This window comes from Acinonyx jubatus, chromosome B2 (assembly GCF_027475565.1).
Source record: "Acinonyx jubatus isolate Ajub_Pintada_27869175 chromosome B2, VMU_Ajub_asm_v1.0, whole genome shotgun sequence".
Taxonomy (NCBI): domain Eukaryota; kingdom Metazoa; phylum Chordata; class Mammalia; order Carnivora; family Felidae; genus Acinonyx; species Acinonyx jubatus.
In genome coordinates, this window is record NC_069385.1 from 132,331,529 (window position 1) to 132,349,451 (window position 17,923).

Here is a 17,923-nt window from a genome sequence, read left to right on the forward strand (position 1 = left end):
GTTTGTAGCATTTTACACTCTCACCAATAGTGTATGAGGGTTCCATTTGCTCCCGTCTCATCAACAGTTGGGATGGCTTGCCTGCTTAATTTTATTGACTCTATTTGGTGTGTTTACATTTCATTTACTTATTGCCCATTCATATGTCTTCTTTTGTGAGGTTTCTGTTCACATTTTTTGCCCATTAAAAAAAATTTCATCATCTCTTCATTCTGATTAATGTCCCTGGTGGATTTATGTGATGCAAATATTTTCTCCTGCTTCGCGGGCTGCCATTTTGTATTTTTAATGGTCTCCTTAGAAGAGCAGAGTTTTTAATTTTGGTAAAGTCCAAATTATCGATTTTTTTCTTTTATGATTTATTCATTTATTTAGTTATTTCATTACTTATTGATTTTTTTAACATTTATTTATTTTTGAGAGAGAGACAGAGACAGAGAGACAGAGCATGAGTTGGGGACGGGCAGAGAGAAAGGGAGACACAGAATCTGAAGCAGGCTGCAGGCTCTGAGCTGTCAGCACAGAACCCAAAGTGGGGTTCAAACTCATGAACCGGGAGATCATAACCTGAGCCGAAGTCAGACACTTAACCGACTCAGCCACCCAGGCACCCATTATTTACTTACTTATTTATTTTTCTATCTAAGGAACTTTTATCTACCTGAAATCACAAAGATTTTCTCCTATGTTTTCTTCTAGAAGTATTACATGTAAGTCTATGCTCCATTTCAGTGTTGTGTAGGCTGTAAGGTAAGTCTTCGTTTTTTTCCATGGAGACATGCAGTTGTTCCTGTACGATGTTTTCAAAAGACTTCATTCCCCATTGAAGTGTCTTGACACTTTTCTTAAAACTCAGCTCATGTTTATAGATGTGGACAAAATGATACAAAATATATACAAATAACTTCATCTGTTCATCTCACAGTTAGGATACCTGTGTGAAAGAGGGGGCTAAACATTAAAAATAATTTATGTGGATATGAATGTCTAATTTTCATCGAATCTAGTTTTCTTTTAACTGTTTCTTTATGTCTCTTCCAAAATGAATTAAGCAACTCTCTTTGATTCTAAAACCTCACAAATGGTATCATCCGTATTATGATGGTAGAAATCATCGTACCCATGATTTAAATGGACAGGCTTTCTGGGGAAGCCAAGCCTTGTTCCAGATATTTGGGTTTGGCAATGTCCACAAATCGCAGAATTTTCTTCATATGTAAATACACTCTGAAGTGACACCAAGTGAAAAAATACACAACTCTCAATTCTCCTAAAAAAATCCAGATCTCTAGTATTGCTCTGTGACAAAGAGAAATATGGAAAAGAAAGCCCAGTGCCTTTGGAAATCGAGATCTAAAAATTTAATGTTTAAAAAATAACCTTTACATACAAGATGGGAAAGAGTAATACAGACTGAATGTTTTGGTTTCGAAAACGTGAAATGTCACCACGTAGCTTAGAACAAGTCTGCCATCTCCTAAGAAATACACATTATTATACAATGGAATCTATAGGGACACTTTTGAACTCCTGCTTAGTTGATTTTCAGCAGTCTCCTTCCTCCCTACAAACTTACTTGTCATATAACCATACAATTTGTAATCATCTTTTGACAGAGAACTTGGAGAGCTACAATCATGGCTGTTTTCAAAAGCACCTTCTATGATGTTTCACTGATTTTTTTTTTTTCCATCACACTTAGATCACACATTCTTCTCTCTTAAATCCCTTCCTGTTCCAATGATTTGTTTTTTAAAACAAGCAAGCTTAATTAAGTCAAGGCATATATTGCAAAATAAAAACGTTTTCCAATAGGCTAGACTAGAACCATTAAATAAGAACGGGACCAAAAGCCCATAGATAACATGCTTCCTGACTTGGTAATGTGAGAATACCTTTACCCATTGGGTAGGAAAGGTCTCATCTGCCCCAAGATGAATCTGATGGCTTGTGTTGTGTCTGTACTGTGCCAACACCAACAGATTTAAGGGGGAAGACTATGGAACGGACTTTGCTGAGCTGTGAGATGGCAATGGGCTGTTTACACAGGGCCGTGGGCCAGACAGAATTGTAAAGACTGGATGGGCTCAGTGTTGGGTCAGCAGCTGCATGTTTGAAGAAGGGTGTGAGATCAAGCAATGGATTCTCATAGAATAGGATGTGGCCTGGAGGCTCTTAACCTTTAAGTGACTAAGAAACTGGTCAGTTTTCCTCAGGTAATGACGGTGGTAGCACCCAAGTGAATGTTGAGAGTCCAAAAAGGCCTCTACTTAAACCTGACAGAACGGAACCATCCCTGCTTTTTGTGGACAATCGTAGTCTGATATGTCTTTATGAATTCCTGCTGCAAATAATCCGGTCTTTGCAAATTTAAAACACCCTCTGGAAAGCCTCATGGCCAAATCACTCATAAACGCAGATGATCAAAAAGCCCCGGGGAAACATGTGCTCTCCTTTTATTGTGATGTCCTCTCTGTTTTGAAACAACCCAGCCCCAACTGGGGATATGGCCTTGAAATACTTCGAAAATATCAGTGCTTGAATCAACATACACTTCCTGAAACTTCTAACAGGGCTTCCTCCATCAGAAGTGCGGCATTTTGCCACAATGTGCCCGAGAAGGTCGACTTTGAAAGGGGCCCCAAAACAAGAACAAGTCACATCATGCCTCATTATTGGAAGGTGAACATTTGCATGTATATGTGCTTCCCAGACTTGGAAGTGACAGGCTCAGGATAATTGCTAGTATACATATAGCAATATTACAGCTAGCTGGTATGTTTTCTAAAAAAAAAAAAAAAAACAGAAAAAAAAAGGAAAAAAATGCAGCATTAGGAGGTGGTTACTAAGGTGCTTCTTAATTCATGTTTTCTACTGGAATGTCTCGGACAGACGTCTACAAACGAACGTGCATACACAGGCATACGCACGCACATGGACACGTTTCTGTACAGCTGATGCCTTAGATGCTTACGTGTTTACATAAGAACCACACGGGAAAAAAAAAAAATTCCCCCTCGAGCTCCCTGAATTTCTGAATGTCATCTAACCCCATCAAATGTTAAAATATTTCATTTTCATATAAAATTATCTACAAAAATAGATAACATTTACAAAAACCAGATAGCATTTCCAGTTTTCCTTGGTGGCGTGCTCAGCTCCCCCTTCTTCCTGCCCTTCTCAGAAGGTTGCCATCTCCAGCAAAGAGCGCTTGAAGAGCTGGGCGTTCCTGGACAGGTCTGTCACATGGTGCACCATCTCCTGCAGGGCCGTGGTGCTGGGGTAATGGAGGGCGGCCATCTTGGTCGCCATCACTATAGTCTTGAGCTGTTCGCAGAGCTGGTTGCTGGAGTTCATCACTTTGTGGCGAATGTCCTGGGTGGCCACCTGCCTCGTCAGCGTGTCCCCAATGAACACCAGTTTGTGTGCACTCAGGATGACAAACTTGCTGTGGGCCACGAAGATGCGCGGGGGCTGCGCGGAGCTGACACAGCTGAAGAGGGCGTCGATGGCATTGAGGAGGGAGATGTAATGGGTCTCACACTGGTCATAGTAGAAGTAGAGCAGCTGCCTATCCTGAGAGCCCACGCTGCTGTTTGTGGTCGGGAGGCTCTGAGAGGGCTTCCACTTGGAGATGTCGTTCTCCACGGGCTTGGTAATTTCCTGTTCCAGCAGCTGGAACTGACTTAGCTGCAAGGAAGCAAAAAGCAGATTTCCTGAAGGGCAAGGCAAGTGCGCTGTGCCGGAAATGAACCCCGGGGCTTGGAGTTCAAGGACAGGGATTTTAATCCCCAACAAGAGTCAAGTGCTCATTAGATGGGAGGCCTTGGTCAGGTTGTCTGACTTTCCTAAAGTGTGAAACGTAGAGGATCCCTAAGGAATCGGGCCCCTGTGACTGCATATTGGTCCCTTCTGCCCTAAGGCTGGAAGGCAGCGCGCGCTTAGACTCAGCTCTGTTACCTGCACCTTTAAGAAGGTTAAATGAGTTAAGGTTTCCAGAGTGCTTAGAATGGTGTTTGGTTTATTGTAGCCTCTGTGAAAATGTTTATTGAACGTTGAGTGGTGGCGAGGGAAACTGAGAGTTGGTTCCTTCTCTGGGAAAGCCTTGACTCTGTCCCTTCCAGACTCTTAAATAAATGACAGTCTGTGACCCCTTTCCATTTCTCCTACTCTTTCAGTCAAGATCCGTGAATGTTATTATCCAGCACTGCAGGAGAGACTAATGCACGTAAATACATGTACATTGTGGAGAAGAGCGTCTCTAAGGGAATCTGAATAATTGTGCATCATACCATTTAGCTGCTCAGAGCTGTTGAAAGAAAAGCTCCTCACACACAGACTCAATGAGCGTTAGCTTTCTTCTTCCCTTCCTGCGTCCAGCTGGTGTATTATTTAAGCTGCAGTGATAATAATTTCATGCTATTCCACCAAATCTCAGGAAAGACCCTTCTTTTGCAGGTGAGGACTATTTGTGACCTTAGCTTAGGACTCAGTGATCTGCTCCAAGGTGGGGCTCAGTCAGAGTAGGGATAGCCTCGTCCACCTTCCCCCACAAGAAATGCATAATGAGCTTTACTTTTCAACCGACTCTGCTTTCCTCTTAGGAATTGCTATGGTTTCAACAAGTTCCCCAAAGCCCTGCTGTCCTACTTGGCCAAATGCCAAAGCGGATATAACCAGGTACAACGTGATGTTTGAAGTTATCTCGTTTATGCTGTTGCAAATATGTTCATAAATGTATCATCTTATTAGATGGAGAGCTGGGGGTATCTTCTCATTTTATACATAAGTAACTGAAGTTCATGGCGGTTAAGTGACTTGCCTGAGGTCACATAGTTGGCTGGTCCGAAAGCAAGGACATGTCTCTGCATGCTATTTCGTTTCAATTTAAAAGGCTTATAAGTCCTCAATCCATTGCTTTTTTTTTTTTTTGTGCCCAGTTACTAGCAATACCCATCATTATCAGCCCCACTCATGCCCAACTGTTGAGTGAAACTGCCCTGCCCAAATCCCTTGTTTAAGAGCTTGCATGTAATTTGAAAACATTTGATCCTGCCCTCGTTCTCTTCGATTGGACCAAGAACAAACAGCCAAGCCATAGGCTTGAGTTGTAGGAGAGAGAGAGATAGAGATGAACCAATTAGGCTCTTTTTTTTTTTTTTCGAGGAATTTGATGAACCACAGTAGGAAACCATCAGCTGAGGAAGCTGAGACGAAAAGCCATCTGTAGAAAGGACTTTGAGTGGCCATTTATGGGTTCTGTAAAGTTAGAGGGGCGACAAATGAATAGATAAGCAAAGGAAACTGCTAGAAAATAGAGAAGGAAGCAGATTTAGAGAAAAGCAAAGGAAGTACAGAAGGAGAGAGAATTTATAGTCCTAGCTCTCATCAGACCTTGCTATATCTGCATTTTCTGTTCTTGCATTCCCCTACTATAAAACCTGTTTGCTTGGGCTAGCTTGAGTGGGTCCTGCTCCTTAAGACCAACAGCTTTAACCCAAAGAGTCCTAATATGTTAGAGATACAGAATTAGCCCAGAAAAAAATGGCTGTTTGGACATAATCCAGGAACACCAGCTGGATTACCAACACTATAAACTTTCTCTTTGTTCTTATACCCTATTATATGGCTTAGGGCCTATTTATGCCAAAGCATGCTGGAAGGATCAAAACCGTAATCTTTTGAAGTAACACCTTCCTTATTCAGTGGGAAATCTTTTCAATACCCAGTAGGTTTTGTTCTGAGTGAACTTACCTGATGATGTTCCAGCTGCATCTTGCTCTGTTTGATGATATTTTCCTTTTCCAGCAGTTCTTTCTGTTGCCTCTCAAACTCCTCCTTGCCCTGTTATTTTTCAACACAAAGAAAACATTACATCACCCCTGTGATTCACTTATGCTAACAATTTCATTGCCAAACGTGTAAATACCCTTTCATTTTCCAATGCCTTGGCGATTTCCCACAGGCCCAGGTAGGCCCTGTGAACCCCAGGCCCTGGTGTGCTTCTTTGCCAGACTTCCAGAGTCACCATGGAGGTCAAGGCTGAAAAGTAAAGTCCGTGTCCATGTGAGAGGCCACCATCTCTGCTCCACCTCACCATTCTTGGAGATCCACAATCCCCTTCAAACCTCCTTAAGCGACAATGTTTCTCAGCGTTCTAATGGGATCCACGCTGCGCTCCTGGTTTCGTTGAATCATCTATGACTCTACACCAGGTCGGTATTTCTAACAGACAGAGCTGGACAACCCGCCATGGGAATGGTGAATGCCCCCATCTACTCTCTCTCCACACCTTTCCTTAGCACTGGGAGATGGGGGAGGGAGGGCGGGCTCAGCTCTCTCCCTTCCCCAGTCTCTTGCACCCAAGGGAATTGTAGTAGTTCATCAGTTTTCAGGATAATCCATGCCTCTCAGTCAAGTGAAATAAGACAGCACACCAAATTCTAAGTAATGGACCCTGGTAGAATGTCTGAATTCCCCAAAGTGAAAGGGATCCCAGGTCAGCTTGGTAGAATTTCCCACTTGTAGGAGGCCAACTGTGCCTGTCCAGCTTCCCATGTGCTGGTTAAGTTCTACGTCAATTGACAAATGCCCAGTGTTCCTTAAGGTAAGCCTGAGGTCGGGTTAAGTTTTTCAGTAGGTAATTAAACACACACACACACACATTATAGAGCTGAAGGGACCTTAGACATGCTTTAGCATAGAGGTTTGCGTTTTTTTTTCCTTAACGGTGCCTTTCTCCTTTTTCAAATAAAATGCCATGCAGAACTATATGACAGAATGCCAACAGAAGTGGAGAGGATATGATTATCTGGGGGCCCACTCTCCTACTTGGGGAGTGTCTTTCTGCTTGCCTGAGGCATATCAATGGATCACTCCAACTCTGTGCTTCACTCATGTTGCAAATGAAGAAATTACAACCCTGGCAGGTTTGAGAAGTCAATCACACTTAGTTAGTGTCGGGGAAAGGTCTAGAGCCGGGGACTCAGGACTCTCTGGCCAGTGTTCTCCCAACAGTACGATATCGCCTCCATCTGTGAACTACTAATTTTGTTTGTGAACCAGTAATCATGTTCTCCCCTCCGTGTCCCAGGCTCTCCGGACACGAGTATAGGTGCTTTTATGGGTCTGGTTTCCTTACCTGTAGGTGGACATAATCATAATCATCCATCCAGCTCCTTTCAGACCCATCGCTGCTGCTACAGTCAGGAGGCTGGTCCTTGCCTAGGCTCGGGGGCAATGGCTTGGTGAGGGCTTGGGCCTTGTGGTCCCCGGGATGCAGCAGCTGCATCTGGGACGCGGCGTGTGGGTACTCAGTGGAGTTCATGATGTTCCCAGACCCACTCTTCACGTGTGAGCTGCCCGCGCCTGGTCTAAAGAGCGCCTCCGCGTTGGTGTTGATGGTTGTGGTGAGCTGCTTGGCATCGTCAGGCACTGTCTTCGCCACCATCACAAACCGGTCCAGATCATCGCACTTGTTCTGGGGCTTGTTGATGGCCAGAATGTTCAGGGACCAGCTGTGCTCATTTAAGTCATGGCTGGTCTGGCTCAGAATCTGGTGGGAGTCTTCCACTCTTTGGAGCTCCCGCTTCATTTTGTTATGGAGGACGAGTTCGGTGAGGCAGGAAGCGTTTGCTACAGCTCCCTTGGCAAAATGGAGGTAGTCCCTCACGAACAGCTCCACCTTGTCCACCGCGGTGCGGATCTCATTGACGTGTCGTTCCATGTATCCGTAACACCGCCAGTCTGTGGTGACCAGCGCCATGAGGCTGGCGACGCCCGTCTCCAGGGTCTGCTGGAGCCGGTGAAGCCTCTCGATGGCTGTGTCTGGATCCAGTAAGAGCCTTTTGTCCTGAGACGGGGAGGCTGACAGCGAGGAGTCCTTGGAGGTGGTCGAAGACGTGGACATGTTACTCCTGGTGCTGCCCGTGCTGGAGAAAGATAACCGGTTGATACTGTCCACCACGTCCTGAGAGCCTTTGACATCTGGTGGGTTGTGCAGAGGGACGTCGTACACGCCGTCTCTTTCTTCGGGGTTTGCTTTCTCACCGCTTTCTGCTGCTGGCTCCAGAAACTGAACCCCTCGGGGGACATCATATGCATCGTTCTGGGCGCCCAGTGACTGTCCCAGCTGTGGGTGGTTCACCGAAACGCTTTGGTGTCTTCGTGTGGCCAGTTCAGCGGCTCCCGGAGCATCACAGTTATATTTTATGCGAAGGTCCTTCCCCATTGGCTTGGTGCTGGCTGGGGGGATGTCATAAACACCCTCTGGTCTGACGTCCAGCCTTCCCGATTGCCTCACTGGAGGGGGGAAATCATACTCTTTTTCCCTCAGCCCTGCTTCGTCTCGGCAAGTAGAGGGTGAAATGGCATATACCTGAAAAGTAAAGGAAGCAGGAGCTGGTATTTGTTCGCTTGGCGCATACGAACATGCAGAAATGGAAAAGGACATTAAAATGAGGCTAGAATTCTCAGGCCGCCTCTCTGGCTCCTTGTTTTTCACCTTCCACCCACTTGACGGCCAGTGTTTCCCAAGGCTCTGCTCGGCTCTGTTCGTCCCTCATCCTTTGACAGGATCATTCCGCCCCGTGGCCTCTGTGCCGCCTGTGTGTGAGTTGTGAGCCTGGCTGAGTTGCCCTCCCTGGGTCCCAGTCCCGCATTTCTGACCACCTCCCGGGCCTCCTTCCTTGGCTGAGCCGGGCTGGGCAGCAGACTACGTGTTAACACAGGACTGGGTGTTGGGAGATCCAAGGTCTCTCCCTGGACCTGTCGGCCGTGAAATGCTGCGTAAGTTGCTTAAATGTCCTGACACACAGTTCCCTTATCTGTACTTCCTGTGCAGGCATACCCCAGCGGATAACAGTGCATCAAACGCACCGACCCCTGTCTATGCTCCGAGGAAGCTGCAACACTTTCCATAAATATGAGATGTGTTAGTTGCTTGCCAAACTGAATTATCGTACCTTCTTACTGGCTCTCCTTTACGGACTACCTCGTTTTTAGCACAGTCCCCTAAATATGGAATCCTTAGACTTATCTTTGAAGTGTTTTTTTCCTTTCACTTTTTTTTTTTTTTTTTTTTTAAATAATCTCTATGTCCAGCACGGGGCTCGAACTCACGAGATCAAGAGTCAAGTGTTCTACCAACTAAGCCAGCCACGTGCCCCTGGAATCCTTAGACTTATCTTTAACTATCGCCTTTCCTTCCTCTCGTTCACTCTCTCAGAAAGACTAGTTTTTCCCCTTTGGTTTGCCCTTCTTGTTTTATTCCAATAAACACACGCACACCCCTTTTGGGCTGCTCTGTCACTTACCCCTTTTGTAGGAGGGATGTCATAGATGCCTTGAGGTTTTATTTCTCCCACTGGAACTGAAAACACAGGGACTTTGACTGATGATGGAGGAATGTCATATACCTGAAGAGAAACACTTGAGTTACCCAGAACAGAAATGTCGCATACTTGTCATTTTTTACACTACTGAGCCTTTCCTTATGGATTTATTTACCAGGTTATGTACACCCTGGCTCTTTAACTGCATTCTACGTGATAAGAGGTTGATGGAATTTTGCTTTTTATATTTCATAATTTTCGACCCAGATCGCATATAAAAATGACATTACGTGAAATATCGACACTGTACGTTCAACTGTGGTTTAAAATTTACACTTCCTGAAACAAAATGATAAGCAATAAAAGCTTTGTCAAGTAAAAGCCTATCAGGATTTCCTGATAAAGCAAATCCAGAAAACATAATTTATTAAAAAAAAATTTTTAATGTTTATTTTTGAGAAAGAGAGAGAGAGAGAGAGAGAGAGACAAGAATGTGAGCGGGGGAGGGGCAGAGAGAAAGGGAGACATAGAATCCCAAAGCAGGCTCCAGGCTCTGAGCTGTCCGCACAGAACCCGACGTGGGGCTTGAACTCACGAACTGTGAGATCATGACGTGAGCAGAAGTCAGATGCTTAAATGACCGAGCCACCCCGGCGCCCCCAGAAAACATAATTTACATAACATTGGCTAAAATGGCTTCTGGATGGGTGAACTTAATAATTCTTCACGTGAAACACACCTAATCTGTGAACTTCCCTTTGCTCTGTAGCTTTGAAGGAATACCACCCTGAAGTGGTCTCCTCTGCTGGTGACCATGGCCCTGGTACATACCCCTTGAGTGGTGTGGGAAGGAGGGATGTCGTAGATATCCTTTTGGTATCTGGTCGGGTACTCATACACGTAGCCTTGGCCTGTTCTCACGGGGGTTATCACCTGTGGGCAAGAAGACACAGAGGTGTAAACTTCCAAGCCCCCGTCCTAGTATATCTCTTAGCCTCCTAACCAGGCACTCCTCCCTCACCTCTCCCCCATAAACAAAGAATGGAAGACAGAAAAGGAAGGAGACAAGGAGACATCAAGTCAGAAGACTTTTAAATCCCCTCTTGAATCCCAGCAAAGAACAAATCCCTGAAATAGCTCCAACCCTCTTCCTCATGGTGACAAATCATCTCAAAGTAGGTCAAAGTCTCAATTCCCAGGATGCAACTTAAGGGAGAATCATTTTTAAATTATGAAGGTCCTAGATCATCCCTTTGGAGCACCAAAACCACAGATAATGGAAAAAAAAGGTGCACTTTTTTTTTTTTAAAGGCTCTGAAACTATTTGTAAAGTGAATAATGCAAATAGAGAGTTCAGCTACTTAAAATTCCTCTCATACCTTCCCCAGGATGCCTCTTCATGTGACATTATTATTATTATAACTAAAATTCCATAGGTCACTAGAGCACTTTTATGAAAGTAACACTCAGACAGTGGTGCTCTCAGAAGCCTCCAGGAACTTTCAATCTAACCTTTGAAACAAATGACAGATGGACCTGTGAGCCACTCGTAACAGAGGTCATGTCTCTAATCATTTTCTTGTTTCCACCAGGGAAGCAGCCATCCCAGACAGTACCTATGTCCAAGGGATGTGGGAAGTCAAACACACTCATCACAACTGTGGCATCTGGAACCAATGCCAGTGAAAGGAATCTCGCCCGACAGGCTGGGATTTTCGTATCTACAGCCTTCCTTGTGTCCTAAGCAAGGGTGGAGAAATTATTTTTGAACTTCAACTCATTTGGAAGCCTATTTAGTCCCCCAAGGGCTTCTAAATTACCAGGGTCTTGTTTCTGCCTAACCGCGCCCCCCCCCCAACCCCGAATGACTAATAGCGCCCACCTTAGCATCACCCATGATGGTTTTTTTAGAACACTTCGTAAATTAGGATGAGTTGGTTCTTCCCTAAGAAACCATCATCTTTTATCCTTTCTCTAATGTGAACATTTCTGGCGTCAGGCTGCCTACAAAACTATGTGAAAAATGCTCGCGTTCATCTTATGCTGAAGTGGGTGGAACTCAGCCAAATGCATCAATACCCTTCTCCCCGGGGAGCTCTAAGACGCTTAAATCCTGGTGTTTGCAGTTGATTACTGCTCTCGATGAAGGTAAAGGGGATTAGTACACAGTCACCGTCCCATCAAATCTCTCCGCCGCCTTGGGTTTTAAAAAAGGAATCTATTGCTTTAAGGCTTGTTGGCATAGAGCATACAGAACCATTTATAGAGTGGCCACTGTATTGTGCATAGCAAATCTTCCTTTTAAAAGCGGCATGCCCTTTGCTCAAGAAAAACACACTGTGTTCCTAGTGCCCTTATATGATTTTTTTCCCCCACTCACTATTGTCCAGGAGAGAAATGAAGTATCTTCTTGGAGTCTATCTCATCAGCCTCTCTATTTATAGCTCTCTATTTTGGCTTTGTAATAGAACCTGTGCAACAACACAGCTTTTGTTCAGTCTGAAAGTTTCTCAGAGTGGATTCTGCCCAAGGTTGCCAAGATAGTAATAATGCTAATGGAAAACCAAGGCTGGTTATGCTGAAGGCCAGCTGAGTGGTTCCATCTTTAGTTTAAAGATGGGAAGGGGGAGCTGGGAGATAGAGGGGGTGGTGGTGCCGGCGTCTGAAAATAGTCCTGGGTGAAATGTAAATGTATGGCAAGACGTGGAAAGGCAGGGTCATAGACAAAGCTTTTCCTTGCCTCTGTGGATTTTCCCTGGCAGTGAGCATTAGTGCTTCCCGGTTTTTAACATCTCACTTCCTGACAAATGTCACAGAACCTCAACTCGCTCTCTCTTTCTCATTTAGAGGATGCCTGTGGTCATCTGGTTTTTAAAAACTTTGCATTCCAAACCAGTCATTTGCCTTGTTTATGCATTAAAAGAAACAGATGGTGAAAACCACAGGGGGAAGAAGCCAACAAAATACAATCTCTCCCCCCATTCCAGCATTCCCCATGGTACCATCTAATTCACACCGGTCCACAAATAGCCTTTAAATGGGACCCACGTTCTGCATCTGGTCGGACACATCCACGGCATACGGCGACCCACTCTGTGACGTCTGCAGGAACGAGGAGCTGGAAGTCTTCTACTTTTGGACACTGTCCTCCTCAACCCATTGCTTGGGCGACTTTGATGCCAATTGTGTGTTCTCTCCTCGGAGGAAAGTGCTGACTGTTCTGTACCTTACAAAGTATCCAGTTTTGTGGTCATAAGACCTTTTCTTCCCGCTTGACACAGTACAAAAAAAAAAAAAAAAAAAAAAAAAAAACAACCTTTCTAGGGCCCCAGAATTACTGAACCTCAGCTTAGGAGGAACACCAAGGTCTAGCTAAGAGGATGTGAATTTCGGAGGCACACTCCTGGGCATTTGCACGGCAAGGCTTTGATGGACAATGGGCACAAAGGGCACATCAAAACTATTTTCCTCAATGAAATTAAGTCAGGCTTTTCATTTCCTTTTTTTCCTCTGTCAGTTTTTCTTTTGTGCATTCCTTTTATTCTGCGCATTTATCTCTAGTTACAAGGGCTTAGCCTCAGGAGCTACCCAATCGATCCCTTAGTTCCTTAGAGTTGATGCAAACGGGGCTAAAAAGGGGAATCCTGGGGCTCTCTGACAATGGCTACCGCTACCCCTTTTCCGATGATCTTGGCAGAGGATTTGCATTTCCCAACTACGAATTTTCTGCCCCATGAGGAATCTGACAGCTTCTCAGCTGTTAGTACTCCGTTCTTGTCAACTAACTGAAGAGTCTGAAGGTGGACGCTTTGAGAAGAGTTCTGAGGCAGAGAAGAAGGGGCAGATGTAGACAGTTAGGAAAGGAATAGCCCGTTTAATAAATCTCCCAGGCCGGGGCCTAGCAGGGTGGTATCCAAAGTCCAGGGACTGGGGTTAGGGTAACTCTCCAATGAATGTGCTTTGCATAAAAACAAGCAAACACACAGGGCACACCCCACCCCACATTTTGACCCGTTGGATTCACACCGTTTTCAGCATCAGATCCTGGGCGCCAAGAGCTGCTTTCAGAGATGCTGTAAATAACCTCCAGGTCTCATAATTTTGAGAGCCACGCATGCTGACGTTTTAGAGCAGAGGAGCCTGTGTTTGGGGTGGCAGCAAGGGCCAGGGATCACTAACAACCAGCACGTGTGAGTCAGCGAGCTGGAAGAGGGGTCCTTGGGCAGCACCACTCACACCTGACAGCCTTTGGTGTGGGCTTATTACTACCCCTGTAGCCAACGAGGGCCTCACACTTAGATACCTGCTGGGCTGAGCAGGTGCGGTGAAGGAAGAAACAGGCTGGGATTCTGTGCTGGGGAGACAGAACTCACGCCCTCCGGATGGAAAGCGGCCATTGCTTGGCTCCCGCCAACCGCCACCCTGAAAAAATGCACCCCAGGTTGCCGAGTCTCTCGAATTTTCAGGAGAAGCCGGAAATCTGGAATTTTTTTTTTTTTTTTAACGTGAAATCCGATTTCCAGAATTGGCTCAAATATTTCAAGCGGCGTCTTGGCCAAGCTAAACATATCTCTGGCCCCCAGGGGGCCGCTCTTGCCTTCATCTGTGTATTTCTGCCATCCTCCCTTTAATATCTTGAAAGCCTCTGAGCGCAGGGCCCAAAAAGCTCCTCACGGACTCCATGCCTCGGCAAGACGGAACCACACTGTTTCGTACACGTGCCCTGCGTGTCGAACCTCTGTGCCTTCACCTACGCTGTATCTTCGTGCCAGGTGTTCTCCTCCCTTTCCTTATGTTCAAATTTTATTCCACCTTCAAGGCTAAGCTGAGTGCCTCTCCCATCAGGGCTTTCCAGACGGACATAATACCTCCCTCCTGAGAACTCCCCAAGCATGTTATCCATGCCTCTCCTAATGGTACTTATCACTCGTGGTCTGTTTCATGGCACCTCATTTCCTCTCTCAGCACGGTGGAGACTGCAGGGCCTAGTACAGGGCCTTGACTACAGCCGGGATTGGATAAATGCATTGGCTGAAGATATTAACAAACTACAGGAAAACCCAAGGCTTTTCTTAAGCAAGATGGTGTGGCACTGGCCAGGGCAGAAAACAAGGTCTGCCTGTATGGGATAAGGTTGGTGTCCAGGTGAGTCAGCTGGAGGATGAGTGGGACTCATGGGATAAGGGGCAGAGCTGGCTGGATCAGCCATGCAGTAACGTCAGGCAAGTGAAGAAGCCAAAAAAGCTGAGTGAATCTTAGTTCCAATCGAGAAATCAGAAACCATGGAAGAATGATCACCTACACCACTGCTTGGTACAAACCACAACTGGAGGCCAACAAGGACTGCTAGCTGGTTTCCTTTTCCCCGGTCTAGAGCCCGTGTGTGACATGAATATCTGCGTTCTTCTCAGCCACATGCTAGAAACATATGGCGGGTGGGGGGGTGGGAGGTCTGGCAAAAAGAAATCAAAACAAACTCTGCATTTTACCTTAATATTGGAAATACAATGGAAAGGAATAGGACTTCTGACATGTGTCATGAGAAGCTGAGTGTCAAAGGCCATGGCCACACTAGGTCTTTGGCTCCTTGAAAGAAGGATTAGATCTGATGGGGAGAGTGACTGAGAATATAAGCTGGACTCAGGCAGGCTGACTCTAGCACACGTGAGAGCATGACCAAGGCATCTGTCCATTCGAAGCCGGTTTCCTTATTAGTAGAATGGAAATAATACTTATAGCCTATTAGTGTATTAAATGCGATCAAGGACATAAGGTACCCGGCATAGAGTAAACCCCTTAAGCTTTAGTTGTTTTTATTATAATTGTCACCTGGATTATACAGATTCCACTTTTGGACTTAAATTGTGGACCAGGGAATTCAGATCAATCATCCTACTGAAGACAGCTTTTAAAAAAAATGAGGAAAAGATACTAAAAATCTTCTTAATAGCATTAGAGCACTACAAGATAGTAAAGAGTTATCAGGTCCAAATTTGGGAGTAGAGAAGGAACTCATAGAGGTAAGCCCCAATTTTTTTTTTTAAGTTTATTTATTTTTGAAAGAGGGAGAGAGTGCACGCATGTGTGCATGCACAAACCAGGGGAGGGCAGAGAGAGGGAGAGAGAGAATTCCAAGCAGGTTCTACGCTGTCCGTGAGGAGCCTGACGCAGGGCTCTATCTCACCAACAGTGAGATCGTGACCTGAGCCAAAATCAACCGTTGGATGCTGAAGTGGCCCCAGAGGTAAGCCCAAATTTTGAGGCTGCTTTTTTTCCTGGTGGCATTTGTTGATCCGGGACAGGCGTCGGAGAGGCCACAGTGTGTCTTTTCACTGCTTCTTTGGGTGAGGGGGGTATCAGACTCTAGGGCTCACCAAGAATGAGACTCTGTTACCCATCCCCACTTTGGGTTGGGATCCTAAGGGCTGCATGTAAAAGTCAGAGTTAACCCAGAAGGGAACCCACCCTTGCACCAGCTAAAGCCAGGTTTTCACTCACTGGGGTTGGTAAGAACATTTCAAAGCCTGAAATTAGATTTATGTGTGGCTGTGAGGCTGGCAGAAGGAAAGAAAATCCTGTCTGGAATTAGAGAACATCTTTATGGGCTTTAAATTATTTCTTACAAATATTTAAAAATACAATGTCCACTATGCAAAGATAACCAGGAATACAGGAGACGAGACAATGGAAGAAGAGAAACAACAAAGGATTCTTGCTTTCTTCCTTATATGATGAGGATGTGGTCTGTGTCTTAGTGATCACAGACTTCGAAGCTGTTTGCTTTCACAATGTTTTATGATTAAACCACGGGAGCAAACAAGATTTAATCATTTAGATATAAGTCAAATAGAAATAAATTAATCTTTACAAAGCATAGAGTGTTCCTAGTGAGGTCTATGAGGCAATGGGAATTTCAAATCAAAGCAGGAAGTGACAAGAGACTTTGGTTCTTGATGACCATCAGTAGATTTACTTGGGTGACCATTTTACTGTGGTCATATCAGTATTGTCATTGTCACAGTTATCACCATAACAGCCCAAGACACTTCAGTGGAGAACCCCAGGAGAAAACACGCTTTATGAGACTTCGAAATAAACCTACTATCCAAGAGAAACATGGAGGTCCCAAACCCAGGACACCTTATTGAATTTTTCTTCAGACAAGGTCTTTTCAGTGGAAGATCACAAGCCGGGTTTATCAAGAGGATCTCACCAAGAAGTAGGGCACATTCCCAACTGGAATGTCTAGAAGAAAACACTTTCTTTTAGAACAACTCCTGCTCACATGATATCAATGGGGCCAAGGTCTCAGCAAGTCTCCTTGGGCATCCACTCTACCCCCTGAAAGGGGAGCCAGGTGGCAGGTGCCTGGGAGTGGGGCATGGGTGCTGTGGAGGCACTGGGGTGAGGGAGATGTTAGCTTCTCAGCTGCAGGCCACCAGTTCATTGGCATGCCATGGGAGGCGGGAGGGAACAAGCTGTGCCAATCATGAAGGCAGACCCTCCTCTCCCTGAGAATCCTATGGGAGCCGATTAATAGGGTCTCAGTTCCTGCCATGTTCTGCCATGCTTCCTTCTGACGCCAGCCCTACTGCTCACCACTTATGACAACTTCTCATCTCTCTCCTCCAACACTCAACCCTGTTTTGTTTCCTTCCCTCCTGCCATGCTACCGGCAACCATAAGGAAGAACAGAAACAGTGCAACGGAAGCGGAAAAATCCTACCGTTTGACAGAAAGAATTGCGTGGAATAGATGAGAGACTGAGATAGGATGGGGAGGAGCCCAGGTGAACTGTTCTGGAGTATTATTACCAATATTATTGCTCATACTTCTACATTTGAGAGATGCCTGTTTCAAAAGTTACAAAAATCACAAAAATGTAATTTTGTATAGCTTTAACAGAATTTTCTTTTTCTTTTTCACCTTTTCTCTTTGAAATGTTTATTTATTTGAGACAGAGAGTGAGCATGGGAGGGCAGAGAGAGAGGGAGACACAGAATGAGAAGCAGGCTCCAGGCTCTGAGCCATCCACACAGTCCAACGCGGGGCTCGAACTCACGGACCGTGAGATCATGACCTGAGCTGAAGTCGGATGCCTAACTGACTGAGCCACCCAGGTTCCCCAACTTTAACAGAATTTTTAAAGAATAACAGGAAATCCCGCGTGGAAGGGGAGGGAGGCATCTTTTGTAACTGTCCTAGTTGCTGTGTCCCATGATTTAATTCTCTGGGTCTAAGTCTCTACATTCCAAAGCAACATCAGCAATGGCCAGAATGACACAATCCTTTCTCCTGATATCCAGATAATGCCTTGAAAATTGACCAGTGGAGTTTTCCCATCAATCTAGCAGAGCAGGAACGTGTGGAACGGGGCTCCTGGTGTTCCGCCCCAGGGCCTAGTCAAGAACTAGGCAACCCAGGTGGTGCTCAGGAAATATAATGAGTAATCGAGAAGTTAAAAAGTACGGCTGTGCCATAATAATTACACTACAGATTTATAACTTCACCGTTAACAGTACCTGAGATTGTCTGAATTCAAAAGTAGGCCTCACCAATTAGCAGTCAGCCATTTGCATTTTTTCTCTTTG

The 17,923-nt window shown here is 45.2% G+C and overlaps 1 protein-coding gene across 4 annotated transcripts in view; it reads right to left on the reverse strand.

Moving 5' to 3' along the window:
* Positions 1–1,346: 1,346 nt before the first annotated feature.
* Positions 1,347–17,923, reverse strand: part of NEDD9 (neural precursor cell expressed, developmentally down-regulated 9) — a 183,530-nt gene continuing 166,953 nt past the window's right edge. For all 4 annotated transcript variants that reach the window (XM_053223160.1, XM_027040291.2, XM_053223161.1 and 1 more), the window contains 5 exons: positions 10,164–10,265; positions 9,315–9,416; positions 7,142–8,377; positions 5,755–5,844; positions 1,347–3,690 (listed from right to left, as the gene is read on the reverse strand). In XM_053223160.1, the coding sequence (XP_053079135.1) occupies positions 3,181–3,690; positions 5,755–5,844; positions 7,142–8,377; positions 9,315–9,416; positions 10,164–10,265 (2,040 nt within the window). In that variant the 3' untranslated portion in view covers positions 1,347–3,180. The remainder of the gene's footprint in view (positions 3,691–5,754; positions 5,845–7,141; positions 8,378–9,314; positions 9,417–10,163; positions 10,266–17,923) is intronic.